Source organism: Aricia agestis, chromosome 18 (genome assembly GCF_905147365.1).
Source record: "Aricia agestis chromosome 18, ilAriAges1.1, whole genome shotgun sequence".
In the NCBI taxonomy this organism is placed as follows: domain Eukaryota; kingdom Metazoa; phylum Arthropoda; class Insecta; order Lepidoptera; family Lycaenidae; genus Aricia; species Aricia agestis.
The window spans coordinates 7,419,452-7,436,465 of record NC_056423.1 but is presented as its reverse complement, the minus strand read 5'-3'; the positions used below and the strand labels follow the sequence as shown (position 1 = coordinate 7,436,465).

The 17,014-nt window shown below is 35.8% G+C and overlaps 1 protein-coding gene across 4 annotated transcripts in view; it reads left to right on the top strand.

Moving 5' to 3' along the window:
• LOC121735861 (atrial natriuretic peptide receptor 1) overlaps positions 1-17,014 on the top strand; it is a 231,816-nt gene that overhangs the window by 170,362 nt on the left and 44,440 nt on the right. For all 4 annotated transcript variants that reach the window (XM_042126827.1, XM_042126828.1, XM_042126826.1 and 1 more), the window contains 2 exons: positions 6,063-6,261; positions 13,687-13,778. In XM_042126827.1, coding sequence (XP_041982761.1) covers positions 6,063-6,261; positions 13,687-13,778 — 291 coding nt within the window. The remainder of the gene's footprint in view (positions 1-6,062; positions 6,262-13,686; positions 13,779-17,014) is intronic.

Sequence of the window (17,014 nt, the reverse complement as noted above, 5' to 3'; positions counted from 1 at the left end):
CTGTCAGTTTTGCGGTCCACACGGTGGTTATTGCTCGATTTGGAGTAAAACTATCGAGCAAAACCGTATGCGAGTACTTAGCAAGAGTTATCAAGAGGTTTTCCGATGAATCTGTAATAATCTGTCAATTTCATTTTTAAATATTCTAAATACAGTGCAAGCATTTTTCATTTAGCGCCTAGACTAAAAAGGTCAATGACCGCTACCGCCTCGTTTCGCTGTGTACAGTATAGTTAAGTAAACTATTGTAATATAGTTGTTCAGCCTAAAGTAACGCATTATATAGTTATTCCCCGCGACTTTATACGCGCAAAAATCCCATTGGAACTGTACATTATTTCGCGATAAAAGTAGCTTTCATGCTACTTTTATCGCGAAATAATGTGGATTATTAAATTTTTGGAACGAAGTTCCTTATCGCGCGTGCGAAAGGGGGCTAAACGGAAAAGAATCATACTAAAAGTTGTAACTACACTTTCTGCCACAGACATAGATGGATACCGCATCTATTAGATTCTATTTGACTTTTTTTAATCGGTTCAGCAGCTCTCGTGTGATTCCGTCACAAAGGTTAATAAGAATTCCTCCCTTAAGGATGCGACTAACCCTTTTATTTTTTTATTCTTAACAACTGTTGCTATTTTATATTGCAACAACTTTGCATCTCTACATTTGTATGAATACAATATTTAAATAATTAAAAAAAAAATACTATCCTAAATTATATTATTACAAACTAATACTAGGTAATACTACACTACACTACAGTATACTACACTACACTACGCGACTAACCCTAAAGTGTCGATTTAAAATTCATTTTTATACTTAAAAATAAGCCCCAAATTATTTCATTTTCTAAAATAAGATACTACATTATAATATTTCCGAGAATTCGATCTGAGCAAAAACACGATATCTTAAAATTTTCTCGATAGAAAAAAATCACAAAAATGCATCTAATTTTCACGAATTTTTCATTTATTGCCATAACCGTGCATTAAACTAAGTTAATATTTCAACACACTGTATAAAATTCTATCATTGAGAGATCGACCTAGCGGATTTTTAAAATGTTGTTTAATTATCGAGTTATTGAGAAAAAACGAATTTGGCGATGAATCCGCGTCGTCCTTTTTCACCTGGCATATGAAAGACGGGCGTGAGAGTGAAGAGAGAAGGACGATGTTTGATTTTTGGGTTAGTCGCCCTCTTAAGTGTTGCGTTGATGGGTAAATAGTCGCTTTACACCAGGTTATCTGTTTGTTTCACTGCCTTTTTTTTGCCAAAATAAAAACGCGCCTAACGGCGAAAAATGGTGTTGATGATGAAAAATACCAACTATCTTTCAAAGAAACTTGAAAGACAAAGAAAGTAATAAATAATAGTAAGAAAGTAATAAAAAAGAACTTCAAAGACACAATTGCTTGGATTTAATGTGTTATGATCAAACACCCAAAAATACGCGGCTTAAACACAGTAGGAAAATATGCAGTAGTCTATCTCCATACTATTCTAATCCCCTACCCTCCCTTATTCCCTTCCCATTCCTACCCTCCTCTATTACCCTTTTCCCTCTTAAAAGGCCGGCAACGCACCTGCAGCTCTTCTGATGCTGCGAGTGTCCATGGGCGACGAAAGTTGCTTTCCATCAGGTGACCCGTTTGCTCGTTTGCTCCCTTATTTCATTAAAAAAATATATTACATCGCCCTGATCAGGCGCTCGCACACATTGGTATGATTCCAGATAACTTAAGATTCAGTTTCGCTGGTAAAATTTGTCTCTGTGTTCTGTAAATTTGATTTCAAAAGCACGGCTGAGTAACTCTGCTGTGTATTATTTATATTGTTGCCTTGATGATATTTATTTTCAATTGAAATAGTTGAATCAGGCTGTTTAGATTCAGAAGCTTGGCTCTACATGAGATCTCAGCTAAGTACCTACTCACATACAGTTTTGCTCGATCGAGCAATCACGTCGAGCAAAACCCGCAGCTCGGGCTTTCGTCCACACATTCAGCATTGCTCGATAGTTTTATTCTAAATCGATATATATCATTCCATCAAACCGGCTCGATGCGAGCCTTCGAGCTGTCAGTTTTGCGGTCCACACATTAATTATTACTCGGTTTGGAGTAAAACTATCGAGCAAAACTGCATGTCAGTACTTAGCATTACAGGGTAAACCTTATGTGATCGTCTCGGCAACAATTTTCAATAAATGTTTTTGGTGGGATATACTAGTTTAGAACCTGTCTTTGTCCATCACACTGTGACACTACTGTTCTTTTTTATTTTCCTCATTAATCCTTCGATCGCGGATTCTTGGAAATCTATAGTTATTCTATTGTTGTTCATAGATTCGACAAGTATGACAAAATAATTGACGTAAAACTTTTTAGCAGTGTTATGTACTTGTTTGGGGTGGATAAATATTAAAATTGCGTCAGGATACGTAAGCTTATTAAAAATTCGTAAGACGGAGGAACAAATGCGCTGCGACATTTTGTCTTAGTCACTGAAAACTTTTCTTATTTCCCGACCTTTCAGTAGTTTTTGGACAGTTTACAGCTTTCGCAAGTTGGACATCTATCACCTCGGCCCACATGTGACCACGGCCGCTGGAAATAAGCCCAAACGTCGGGAAAAAGAAAGGTGCTCCGCGACAAATCCGCTCGAGATAAAAATTTCCGAGATAAAAAGTACCTTATGTTCTTTAACGGAGCTCAAAGTATCTCCATACACAACAAAATCGGTTCAGCGTCACGAATAATAAAAACTAAGGAAACGTAACTCCCATACTTCAACCGGTTTGAATTTGGTCCCTTTTCGCACACTAAAATATGGCAATAGCAACGAAACACTAACACTAAAATTTACGAATTAAAGCCGTTGACTTTAATTATCACTTCTATATTTACCTACACAAAATTGTGTACCGAATACATGCATAGGGAGATCGCAGACGGCACACTTTTTGTGTGATCGAGTCTGCGGCGCACATACAGTCGGCATGGCGTGTATGACGCAGATTGTAACTATGTGCGCCGCAGACTCGATCACACAAAAAGTGTGCCGTCTGCGAACTCCCATAAAGTATGCATGTATTCGGGTCACATTTTGTAGACTCGTGGACAATTTTTTTGACGTAGGTTCAGCGGTTTGGGGGTGACGAGGTAACAGACAGACGGACATACATTCGCACTTTCATTATTAGTATGGATATGGATATTCGCGTTAAACTAAGTAGTCAGTATGGTTATAGGTCCTTGAAATCTATGAGTATCGATATTCTTCGAGTATTATTTCGATTTTTGACTTAGGTAAAGATAATGCCGCCGTACCCAACGATTTTTAAAACGAATTATTTAATTATCATATTTTTATTCAGGTTAAACGTACATAAAAGATAATGACCTCGAGAAAACAACAGGTTAGAGTTTATTTTTGGACTAATATACATATTTAATTAATGTAAATTATATTAAATTGGTTAAATCTAAATACTTTGCTTCCATTCATAGACTGGGGTCATGTGAACTATAAGTTTTTTGACGTAAATCAATGAATAAAGTGAAAAACAATGTATACCTATAAAGATTTTGAGGAAAAACATTTACATATTGACCAAATAACATGTTTACCTGTATATTGAAGTGCTATTTTTGGACATGTAATGCTAATTTTAGCTTACGCACTCAGAGATATTATTTATTTACCTGATGCAAAATTTGTTTAAAAAATTAGATAAAGTAACGTCAAAAACTTTACTAGATATTTTATGTTCTATATTAATTATTACATATCAGGTTGCCATGGTGACATACTTATTTAGTCCCTTCAATTAAATAATATGGGCGGAATTGGGCGAAATACTTTACATGGCAAAACAACGTTTGCCGGGACAATTAGTATTAAAATAAAATAAAAAATTCCCATACAAAAAACACAATTTTTGGCCTAATTTTGCTCTATAATGGTACGGAACCCTTCGTGCGCGAATCCGACTCGCACTTGGCTAATTATTTTTTATATTTTAATAGTAACCAAACCTTGACTGACTGATGATAACACATCTACATATAAGTAAAAATTACTATGTTAAAGCACAAATCAATAGGCGTGATAGTTTTTCCGAAAATTGTACCACAAAAGTGCTCAGATTGTGGGATAGAGTAGGGCCCGCTTCGCTCGCCCTGATGAGCCGGGTAAAATGTTATCCCGTATTTATTTATTCGTATCAAATCCGTTTCTAAGTGGTAAGCCGTTCGTCTGTTTGCGATTAATCTTTTCCATGTCGTTGCTTACAAATGAGAAATCAAATACTCTCCTGACAACATGTTTTGTTTCAACGAAAAGAAAAATAAATCATGTAGCAGAGAATCACGGATCAAGGCTCTCGATCTAATTGTAGATCTGTGATTCCTTTCTAAAGGTGCTCCCTCACCGGAAGCACGGTTGTAATGTAACGTTACAGAGTCGAGCATTACATCAGTGACGGAAGAGAGCCGAGCATTACAATGCGCACCTTGTAATGATATAGTGTACATAATATCTTGATACAACTTGTAACATCAACTAGCTATGGAATGCTCAAAGTCAAATGTTACATTACACGTGAGTGCTCGTCGGTCAGGGAGGTATTTTTGTAATGTAATGCTCAAATATCTTGATACAAATAGTAACATCAACTAGCTATGGAATGCTCAAAGTCAAATGTTACATTACACGTGAGTGCTCGTCGGTCAGGGAGGTATTTATGTAATGTAATGCTCAAAAACGAATCTATAATGTTACATTACACGTGAATGCTCCCGGTGAGGGATCAACTTATATATAATAAACTGTCAGTCTTTTGAATCGGAAAACCCTCATATGAGGCTGACAAGCATATTCCCATAACGTATACGGTTCGCCGGATCAGCTAAATACGTTAAAATTAATGTTATGTTCGGATAAATATCGTACTTAGGTTAAAATGTGTATTTCAATATTTAACTGAATAATTTGAAAAAAGTTTTTTGATATATTTTTTTATGTTACATTGTAGTGGGGTCACTTTTTACCCCCGATATCAGTTTTCTGCGACTCACAACTCACAAATTACACTCGTTTGGCTTCACCCCGTTGCCTTTTTAGCGAAACCAGCTAAGATTAACTGTCAGTAGGTGTGAGTATAACCTGTGGTCACAAGCTCTCAGAGCAGTACTAATAAGTTATAACTTGAGGCGTAATTTTACGTAAAACATTATAACTTATAAGCTTTTAAGTCCTTTACCAACTAACAACTCGGTAAATTTTTTGGCTAAGCGAACTTCTAAAAGCTTCAATAACGCGAGCTTTTAGACGGCTTTTTGCAGGGTTTTAAATACTTATTGATAAGTATGAATACTATCTTTTAACTACTATAATTGTAAGTACAGGACTTGATGAGGATAAAAGTAATAAAAAGTAGGTAATGTAATAAGTAATAAATAATAATAGTTTAATCGTTTCACTTTTACTAGTAAAGACTCCTTCCTCAGCGTAGTCCGTAGTCTAATGGGTTTGATTCTAATGCAGGATTAATATTAAGATAAAAATCTTGCAAAAAATCACAAAAAATCCGTTTGTACTCCGGGAGTGCCGGCAGAAATGAAAATGAAACCATAGAAGCAGGCACACATTAATTCGCAAAGTAGCAAAAGACGGCAGACATTACAGCTTTTTCTGCGCCACGCCACCCTACTCAGGGACAGTTTCCATCCGATTTTCGATCAGTCACGTGTCCAGACGCTTGTTTACCGTGATCGTTCTTACCATCCCGAAAATTGTAGTATCAGAGAAGTTGATTCCTAGGCAGATGGGGGACCTACGTTATTTGTTACTGAATTGACATGATCCGACTAACTGAACTGCCTAGGAAACAAAAAAACCATGATACTTCTAAAGTTGTCACTTCAAATACACGCGAATACTTTGGGAAGGGCTATAAGGACTCACGGGTATAATACATTATACCCGTGAAGCCTTATAGCCCTTCCCATATAGGGCAAGAAAACTATAACACATGGCCGTTTCAGGTAAAGGAATTAGCGGCGACGAAATACAACTATACATTTGGCAAGGGAGAGGTGGTCTCGACGTTCGTGGCGGCTTTCTACGACGCGGTGTTGCTATATGCCCTGGCTTTGAACGACACTATGGCGCAGGCTGAGTTTCCCAATGGGCAGCTTGATGGAGCAGCGGTTATTCGGAATATGTGGAGCAGGACTTTTCAAGGTATTGTTTCTATGAATTTGGACTTAAAACACTATTTTTATATGTATCTGGACCACTTGGTCCGATTTTAGCCGGACTTTCGGAGCACGATAACTTTACTTTTATTCTTTTTTATCATCATCAATCCTTAAGATTTCAAAATCTTTAAGATTATAAATTACCTTTTTAAAAATTTGTGAGTCTTATTTTCTAGTTATAGCAGGATTTAATTTTAGTGATAACTGATAACGCATGTATTTTGTAGTAACTCTACTTCTATTCTTTCTGATCATCATCAACCCTCTGAGAATATAAATTGACTTTGAAAATTGACCTGATGATGATTTTATCGAAACCGGTCGTGTAAAACATAATTGTTATTAATAAAAGTGGAAAAAGTGCATGAAAAGTGTATATTATTACTGTGACTTTGAAAATTGCCAAGTCTCCTTTTCTAGTTATAAATAGTCTGTCAAGAAAGTGAAGAAATTAAAAAGTGGCAACATCGTAGTGTCACCCCTTTTTTCTCAGATTGATTTGAAAGGGATGACACTACGATGTTGCCACTAATTGCTAATTTCTTCACTTTCTTGACAGACTACAGTAGGATTTAATTTTAGTGCTACTACTAAAACCTAGACATTAAACATGACAACCTAAACTAGGATAACAACTTTAGTTTATACAAAAAGTTCTATAACCCAAAACATTATCAAATGCGTCGACGCGTAAAAACGTTTGACCAGTCCGTTTGGGTCAGATATGAAACTTTAATCATTAATAACGTGGGATTAAATAAATAATGAATATAAAGCGAGGGTCAATATTAAGCAAACATTAGCTGTCCGTTACACTGTTTGTCCACAGCCGCCGTCACCGAGACGTCACCGACAAAAATTCAAACATTTCACTTTACTAGAGATCACTCAATGGTCGAAATTCGACCTCAAATAAAAAATTAAATTATAACTTTCTGTTATCGCTTTTCTATTGATATTCTTTTATCAAAATATTGACTTTATTATTTATTAGTCAAATGATGACAGACTGGCCGTGTAATAATCATAAAGTTAATATACCTAGCGGAATAGAGCAACAATCCTGTCAAACGTAACCGAAATCAGTTTCATCTGTGTGTAAAATTATGTGTACGTATATACTTACACAAGCATGATTGAACATGATTTCTATGAGATTAAATTGTCAACTTGCGGCACGTGCCGACTGGACGTCAAACAAAGAGAGCTGCAGCTGTCATGTATCACACGTCTCTTTTTACCACGCAGTGTTACTGATAGTGACATCTCTCTTGCTCAGGCCTTTGTTTCTCTATTCCACTAGGTATATTAACTTTATGGTAATAATTGTCTAATGCAGTATTTAAGACTCAATATTTTTTTTAATCTATTTTAAAATTGACAACAGACTTCAACCATAAATAAAAGAGTACTTATAATTTGTGTTTAAACTTGTCATTCAAAATATCGTAGTGTGCAAATTGTAGTGTGTGTAATGTTTTATTTATTAAAGAATGTATGATAAAAGCGTAATTTTAAAACGATGTTGGCTCGATGCACTCCTTCTCCATAAAAACTATAACTGTGCAAAATTTCATTCACCTACGTTTCCCCGTTTTTGGTCAAAAGGGGTACCAAGTTTTTGGCTCACGTATTAACATATAGATGACCCAGGCTATAGATTTCGTTTTGCGACGAAGCAACGGCAGCATGGGTCCTAAGTATAGGTTTCATTTTGCTCAGGTCATTACCAAGCTTCGGCGGTATGGGCCGCCAGATCAACGTCGGTAGAAAATGAAACCCATATGACATTGGCTATAGATTTCTTTTTGCTCATGCCACCACAAATCGCTAGACAATTAATGTGGGTAGAAAATCAAACCTATTGCAGCTTAGGTCATAAAATAGCATTTTTAAGCTATTGGATAGTCGCAGGCTTTGAGCGCGGCGACCGAATCAAGAAATTCCGTAACAAAAAATACCTAACATTCGTGTAACGTCGTTTCAGTTCGGCTCGGGGTGTGGTGCTCGCCGCATCGACCGTTGTGACGTTGCTAGATGTTTGTGTGCGTGCGTCTAGATGTATGCGAATTATAATTGTATTTAAGTTGTTAAAAATGCTATTCAATAGCTTTACCGTGGCAGTCCCTGAGTGCCACACGTATTTTTTTTATTTTTGCCGTTGACGTCCCGTGACGGTAGCGGTGGACAAACGGCCTTACGGCCTGTCCAGTGTCCACATCTCCACGTCACGACGTCGTCAACGTGAAACGGTACGGTAACGTAGGCACGGTCCGTTGACGTGACGTGAAAATTTACGTTAACATAACGAGAAAATGCACGTCACGGTGTAGCAAAATTTTACGTCTTTTTTCTTAAATCTCTCTCTCCGTCTTCTTTAACAATAGCAGAAGCAGAATACGTATTGTGCGATCCATATATCTACATAAGTAGTGAAGAATGTAGCAGTTTTACAAGGCATGGCGACGTACAATGTTGCTACATCGTGACATGCATTTTTATGTCACGTTGACGTAAATTTTCACGTCGCGACAACGTACCGTGCCATTTTACCGCACCGTTCTACGTTGACGACGTCGTAACGTGGACATGTGGATATGCCCTTAGACTTTACGCCATATTGTGGAAATCTTCGAACGTGCGACAAATTTATATACCCTACTAAGCCTTATTCTTGAAACGTAGCCTTTTTCTTAAAATATATGGTCAGATTTGAGTAATATCTTCACGTTTAGATGACTTTTGAGCTATCTTAATAATTCAGACACAATTCAACACAATAAGCTAGAGCCTAAAGCTAATCTAGACTCTGTGACTTTTTTGTTATTATATTTTAGTCCTCAAAAATTCCTTTGCCGTTGCTCGGCTTAAACAAAAATGATGATGGAATAAAATATCTAACTTATGGTGTCTGCAAGTACAATTTGATAAAAACTAGAGTTTTTTTCCCAAATAACACTGAACATTTTACTACTTTTTATATATAGCGCATAATCCTAAATAGTTTGTAAGAAGCTCCTACGAGTCATATATTTGAGGATGAAAGACTGTAAAGACTGTAAAAGATATTTACTGAATATAATATTATATAAGTTACATACTTATTTGAGGATGCAGAAGTGTTTTAGTAAACACCTACCAGCAGCTGTCCAAGCTTAGTATGCAAATACGATTTCAGTTATCTGTTTATCAATATTTCACCAATTATTTTACATCGTATATAATACGAGCTTTTGGCCGCGGCTTCGCTCGCGTTAACAAGTATTATTATATACAAACTTTTATCCCCTATTTTAAAACCCTTGGGGTAGAATTGATCAAAATCCTTTCTTAGTGGATGCCTACGTCATATCACCTACCTGCATGCCAAATTTCAGCCTGATCCGTCCAGTGGATTAGGGTGTGCGTTGATAGATCACTATGTCAGTCAGAGAGTCATCTTTGAGTTTCTCGGGGCACGGGAGTGCCCCCGCCAAGATGAGCCAAGCGAAGCGCGCATGGGCACTACCTACCTTTTCTCGAAACGTTTCGTCGTATTTTTGCACCCTCGTAACTTTGGTTTGGATAATGCCAGATAGTTGAAATTTTGCAGATATAATAACATGAGTATAATAATTAAATGCGCAAAGTTTGAATATTGTTACTATTATACTTTAGATTTTATAGGTGTCCAAAATCCCACATTTCTGGCACTGACTCACCGATCATCAAATTGTTAGGGTACTTCCTGAAGTCTGAGAAAGCTGAAATTTAGTATGTAACCTACTATTAGTACAAAAACAACAAAAAAATTATCAAACCCAACCTAACCTATCCCATCCCCTTGATATAGAGGGGGGATGTTAGTATGAGATATCCCCGTTTCTTAAGCTAGATACAAAATAAAAAATAGTATAAAATGCCATTTTTATTTGTCACAAGTATGTGACTAATAAAAAGTTAGCTGTGAGAGACCACAGACTCACAGAAAACCGGCGTGAAACAGCGCTTGCGCTGTGTTTCGTCTAGTGAGTGAGTTTAGCGGAGAACCGCAACAGTGAACCCTACATCTTATTCCCTGTCCCTATGTTTACTGCGATATATGTCTTAGAGCGACCGCACACTTACAATTTCAAGTTGGCCAACTGAATCGCAATTCACAAAGTATACCAATAGCTATAGCGACTTATGAGAGCTCGCACATGGCATCCAAATAAATTATTGTACAACTAAATAATTGGACATCAATCGTATTAAAACCGTGACACCTTTCCGATTACCTACCTACAATAATTAAAAAGTTGTCCAATTAAATTTTGTTACTATGCAATTTAGTTGTACGCAGTACGATAGTCGGCCAACTTGAAAGCGTATATCTCGGTTAGTTTAAAGTGGGAAACATTATCCCGAAAGTTAAATGGCTATCTTATATCTTTAAGCGAGCAATTCTAGTGTATAATATATTATGTACTTAATTGGAATCTTAGAATTGGCTCCAACGATTTTCATGAAATATACGTGGGAGAGCCATGCTTCGGCACGAATGGGCCGGCTCGACCGGAGAAATACCACGTTATCACAGAAAACCGGCGTGAAACAGCGCTTGCGCTGTGTTTCGCCGAGTGAGTGAGTTTACCGGAGGCTCAATTCCCTTCCCTATCCTCCCCTTTTCCCTTCCCTTCCCATCCCTGCCCTCCCCTATTACCCTATTCCCTCTTAAAAGGCCGGCAACGCACCTGCAGCTCTTCTGATGCTGCGAGTGTCCATGGGCGACGGAAGTTGCTTTCCATCAGGTGACCCGTTTTCTCGTTTGCCTCCTTATTTCATAAAAAAAAAGTATATAATAGGGGGTTTCGGGGGCGATAAATCCATCTAGCTAGGAATCATTTTTAGAAAATGTCATTTTTTTCGTGTTTTATCGAACACTTTAATTTATTATCAAACATCTTCGTGCGATGTAGGTGCCCAATAGCGACATCTCTTATTGACTAGAGTCTACGAATAATAAAAACTAAGGAAAAGTAACTCCGTCAAAAAACATGCACCACAATACTTGTCAAAAAAGTGTACCTTAGGTACACATTTCAATACATTTGCAATATTGTGACCTTGAGCGGTACTAGGCTGACGTTACATGACAGATCAAAAGGAACCAAATTTAAAACGGTAATAGTATGGGAGTTACAATTTAAACAAAACCGATCCGGACAAGACACTTGCAACTTTTCTAATATTGCGAGTGTACATTCTCGTTTGCACCTTAAGGCTGCCTTCACATTAAGTCGCGAGTAGTGTGGCAGCCGCGCGAGGGCTATACTAAAACGAGTCTCGCGACTGCCTTGCGGCTCGTTTTAGTATGGAGCCGCGCGGCTCGCGACTTATGTGAAGGCAGTCTAATTTCATAAAAACGCATGTGGTAATTTTTATTAAGTACAGAATAATTATGTAACTCTTTATAAATAATATTATATTATAATATAATAATTATTATATTACATTTTTTATATTCATAATTACTTCACTTTGTAGACTCTAGACCTTAAATCGTCTTAAAAATATGTAACTTCAAAGTATAGTCGTGGTCTCAGCCCTCAGGCCTCAGCAATAATTCTTTGCGAATATTTAATATAGGATGATAACAACGTCTTATATCGGTTAGTTCATATATGAAACTTTACTTATAAAAGTTAAACGGCTATATCAAACATCTTCGCGTCAAACAATAGTGCGATGTAGATACCCAACAGTGACATCTTTTATTGACTAGAGTACATTAACAAGTATATGAAACTATTCGCGCTAGCTATATCACGATGTAGACGACCAGCAGCGACATTTATTATTATCAATAGAAAAAAAGAGCAAAAAATCACGTTTGTTGTATCAGAGCCCCCCAAAATATTCAATTTGTTTTTAGTATTTGTTGCTAAAGCAGCAAGGGGGCGTCCACAAATTACGTGAGGTGTTTTTAAAAATTTTCTGATCCCCCCTCTCCCCGTGTTTAGATTTCGTGATACTAACGTGTTGGATTGTTTGACAGTCAGTAGATGTAATCCTCGTTTATAAGGTCAATGTATGAATGAAATTAGTTTAAAGTTAAGGTTATCGTCAAATATTAGGTCCATTATTGATTTTAACAAGGGATTTGACAGTTCATTTGACATTTTTATTGGTAGTTAAAGTTACAGTTAAAGTAAGTTGGTGCAACTCACTTTTAATGAATGATCTTAATCGTATTACGATTACAGTACTCCCAAATTAATAATGCGCATGGAAATCTTGAAGTCTAGTAATAGGGTTCCGTTTTTACCCTATGGGCACAGAAACCTAAAAGTAATTCACCCAAAAAAATGAACTAAAAGAAAAACAACATAAACCAACTTACAAAAAGAAATGAAATCCCACCAAAAACATTTTCATGTAAAAATGTTGCCAAGATGAGAACATATAGTTCGTGGTGTCAAAAAGTAGTGAGATCTCATGTAGAGCCAAGTTTCTAACCTTACATACTCAGCCCTAAATCTAAAAATCTTAATTTTACACTAAAGCGTGGCAAAATATTTGATAATAATATAATGTGTCAGCCGTACGAGAAGAATCTAAAAACTCTACATATTAGTCAAAATCGGTGTCTTGGCCATTTGAACTTAATATACAGGGTGTAACAAAAATAAGTGATAATACTTTAGGGTGTGTACGTGTTCCTTGTAGAGAGTTCACTGTGAAAGTAGCAGCTCTGAAAGACCAAAATTTTTTTTCATTTTGTATGGGGAAACTCGTGACGCTCGGACCCTTGCCCATACAAAAGTGAAAAAATTTTTTCGTCTTTCAGAGCTGCTACTTTCACAGTGAACTCTCTACAAGGAACAAGTACACACCCTAAAGTATTATCACTTATTTTTGTTACACACTGTATATTACTTTTCTGTTGTTCTTAATACCTTTTATTTTAAAATGGCCAGGCTACCGGCTTTGACTAATGTGTAGAGTTTTTGGATTCGTCTCGTACGGCTGACACATTATATTATTATCAAATATTTTGCCACGCTTTAGTGTAAAATTAAGGTTTTTAGATTTAGGGCTGAGTATTAAGGTTAGAAACTTGGCTCTACATGAGATCTCACTACTTTTTGACACCACGAACTATATGTTCTCATCTTGGCAACATTTTTATATGGAAATGTTTTTGGTGGGATTATATATTTAGATTTAGACTCACTAATTCTAATCTTGATTTAAGTAAACTCTTTGATATCTCTACAACGATTTTTAAATGAACTTAATATTAAATTATTATTATCTTATACGTTATCATAGACATGAAACAGTAGTCATATCGTACAACACGGTATTGGCAATTCAGATTGGCGTGAATAGTCCTTATTGTTATAGAGTTGAAATTCCAGGAATAACTAACAGCATGTTCCAGGTATTACGGGAGAGGTGATCATCAATGACAATGGAGACCGAGTAGCTTCATACTCACTCCTGGACATGAACCCACATACAAGCAAGTTTGAGGTAAGAAGAACTATCCTACTTTTATAAAACTTCTGTTACTTATTATTATTATTATTATTATCAGCCTACAGTGTCCCACTGCTGGGCAAAGGCCTCCCCTCTCTCTTTCCAAAGTTCACGATCCTGTGAAGTTGTTGGCCACTCTTTATCAAACGCATCTAGTTCGTCGCGCCACCTTTTCTTGGGTCGGCCTCTGTTACGCCGACCATTCGGTAGCCACTCCGAAACTAGACGCGCCCACCTGTCCGGGTGCATACGGGAAACGTGCCTTGCCCTGCCTCTGTTACTTATATAAATATAAAACTTTGCCTGGAATTTTATTAAAAAACATGTAGATAGATGATCACTGGACCAAAAATACGGATAAGGGAGATCGCAGACGGCACACTTTTTGTGTGATCGAGTCTGCGGCGCACATATTGCAGTCGGCAAGTGTGCCATCTGCGATCTTCCTAAAGATCACAAAAAAGTTGTACACTGTACAGATAGGCAGAGACAACAAAGAGAGAAGTAAGACTGAGCAGAGAACACAAAGACCACTCTGTTTCAGCTCAAAAAAAAACTCTGTGTAGGGTGAAAAATTTACAATAGTTTACAATCCTATAATTTAAAATTAAATTTAGTTAAAAATATATATTTTATCTATATATATAAAAATGGATTTTTAATTGTGTTAGTAATGCTATAACTCGATAACGGCTGAACCGATTCTGCTAATTTTAGTCTTAAAATAATCCTTGAAGTCCAGGTAAGGTTTTTAAGTGACACGAAGTTCATTGGGACAGCTAGTTGTAAATAAAAATATTAAAGCTTAATCTGACCAGATTTGAACATAAACTAAATATATTTAATGACAATTATTAATATTACGGGATACATTATAATATCCCACACTTATCCAATAGAAACAAGTATTATTATAATACTTGATGTATATAAAATAGACTTTAAGTCATAACAAATAAAATTGTTATTTTCTTACAAAGATAAATCGAGACATTTACTCAGTGGGTGGGTGTCTAACACAAATTAAAAGAAAATCACAGCAGGAGCAAATGCGTAATTATTATTAATTGTCATCTCTCTTATGCGTATTTGGTAGCTATACCATCTTAATATACCTAATACAGTATAATATACTAATTCCGACATCGGATTCGATGGCAGTGGCAGATTTTATTGAAAGGGTACTTACGCAAGAGACGATTTCATACTGCCTATATTTTTGCGCAATACGAAAGAGCACTCTTGATTCTTTTACTCTCATAACCTAGTTTTTACTAGGTTGTACACGGACAGCGTGCGGCGTGCGAGAGGTCAGGCACAGGACCGACTTTTAACATCATCGGACGCATGGCATGTAAAAATCTAATCATTTACTTGTCAGAAAATGTTTTCAACATGGGAATCGAACCTACGTTCTCCGAGTCAAATTGTATGATCGAGCCGAGTTTGGCAACTAAATAATTAATGAGAGTATGAAATTTCAACAAAGTACAAACATATTAAGGTGTTCACTTCGAACCGTATTATAAACATTGAAGAGTTAGAAGCGAAGTATTACTTGTTGTAAGAACAGCGTTTAATGATTTCTTTGTCTATAACAAGCACGTTAATCGACTTCAATCATGGCCAATATTATAGACGAATAATATTATGTCCCTCTACAGGATTGTAATTGCCTATAATATTTTTTAGTAATAATCATAATATTAGCTTAATCCACTTTACAAAAATTAGCCATTTTATAGTTTGTCGGATCATTGCTGTATGTAGCGCCTCCAGTCCGAGCCTATCAAAATATTTAACTTTTTTTTTTTTTTTTTTTAATTTATTTATTTAAAGTCGCTTTAAACATCGAAGGTCATTAGCGACTACAAGTAATAACAATAATACATTAAATTACAGAATAATATTCGGTTAACCTTAGAAATTTTAAAGTGTTTTCCCAATCTAACAAACAATCTTTTAATGTACTTTGAAGTTTTACACTACTTCTTTCTGGATTGAACATAGGACAATCAATAAGAAAATGTTTTACGGTCAATTCACAATCACATCTTGTGCATTTGCTCTTAGGGGTTTTAGTAATTAGGTGAATGTGTGTAGCATTACAATGTCCTATTCTTAGTCTATTTATTACCATTTCATCTCTTCTTTTGTTAAATTTATAGGTACATTTTTCGAAGATTGATTTTCTTATTTCGTATAAATAACTCTTATTATTTGTAACCCAATAGCTGTTCCATAGTTTTTTAATATTTAACCGAAAAATTTTTTTAAGATCAGAAACATTAGAAGTTAACAAACTACACTGATTTAATTTCGTAGCCTCCTTAGCTTGAGCGTCTGCTTTTTCGTTCCCCGGAATGCCCTGGTGACTAGGAATCCAAATAATTTCTATAGAAAAGTTATTACTTATTAGATTTATTAGGTTTTCTTTTATAGTATTAATTAAGGGATCAATATTTTTATTATTTAATAATGCAGTTAAACACGATAGTGAATCAGAAAATATTACATAATTTCTTGAAACAGTAGGAGTAATTCTAATAATCTCGAAACATTTTAGGATAGCTATGGCCTCACAAGTTAATATAGAAGTGTAATCAGGTAGTCTATATTTATAATTACAATTTTCTGAAACGACTGCACAGCCTGTTCTGTTATTAAAAATAGATCCATCAGTATAAAACATTGTATAATCTGAATATTTCTCCGTCAGTTCATAATAATAGTTCCTATAAATATAATCTGGAGTAGATTCACGAGGGTATATTTCAGCTAGATCTACATTTATTTTAAGTACATTTTTGTCCCAAGGTGGTACCTTAAAAGGAAAATGACGTGTAAATAATGGAGGTAAGTCTAATTTAATTTCGTGTAAATAGTTTTTGACCCTTAGTCTTAGGGGAACAGCAAGAGAAGGCCGTAAACTAAATTCTATGTCTGATAATAAAGCAGATTTTAAAAAGAGAGAATCTATATTATTGACAACATGCTTGGCTGCATATGTTAGGCACAGTTCCTTCCTTCTATAAGATAAAGGCATTTCGTTACACTCAACGAGAATACTATAAACAGGACTAGTACGAAAGGCTCCTAAACTTAATCTCAAACACGTATTATGAATACTATCTAAAATTTTTAAAATATTATTTGATGCTGAGTCATATAAAACTGAACCGTAATCAATCTTTTGCATAATTAAAGCTTTGTACGTATTTTTTATACAC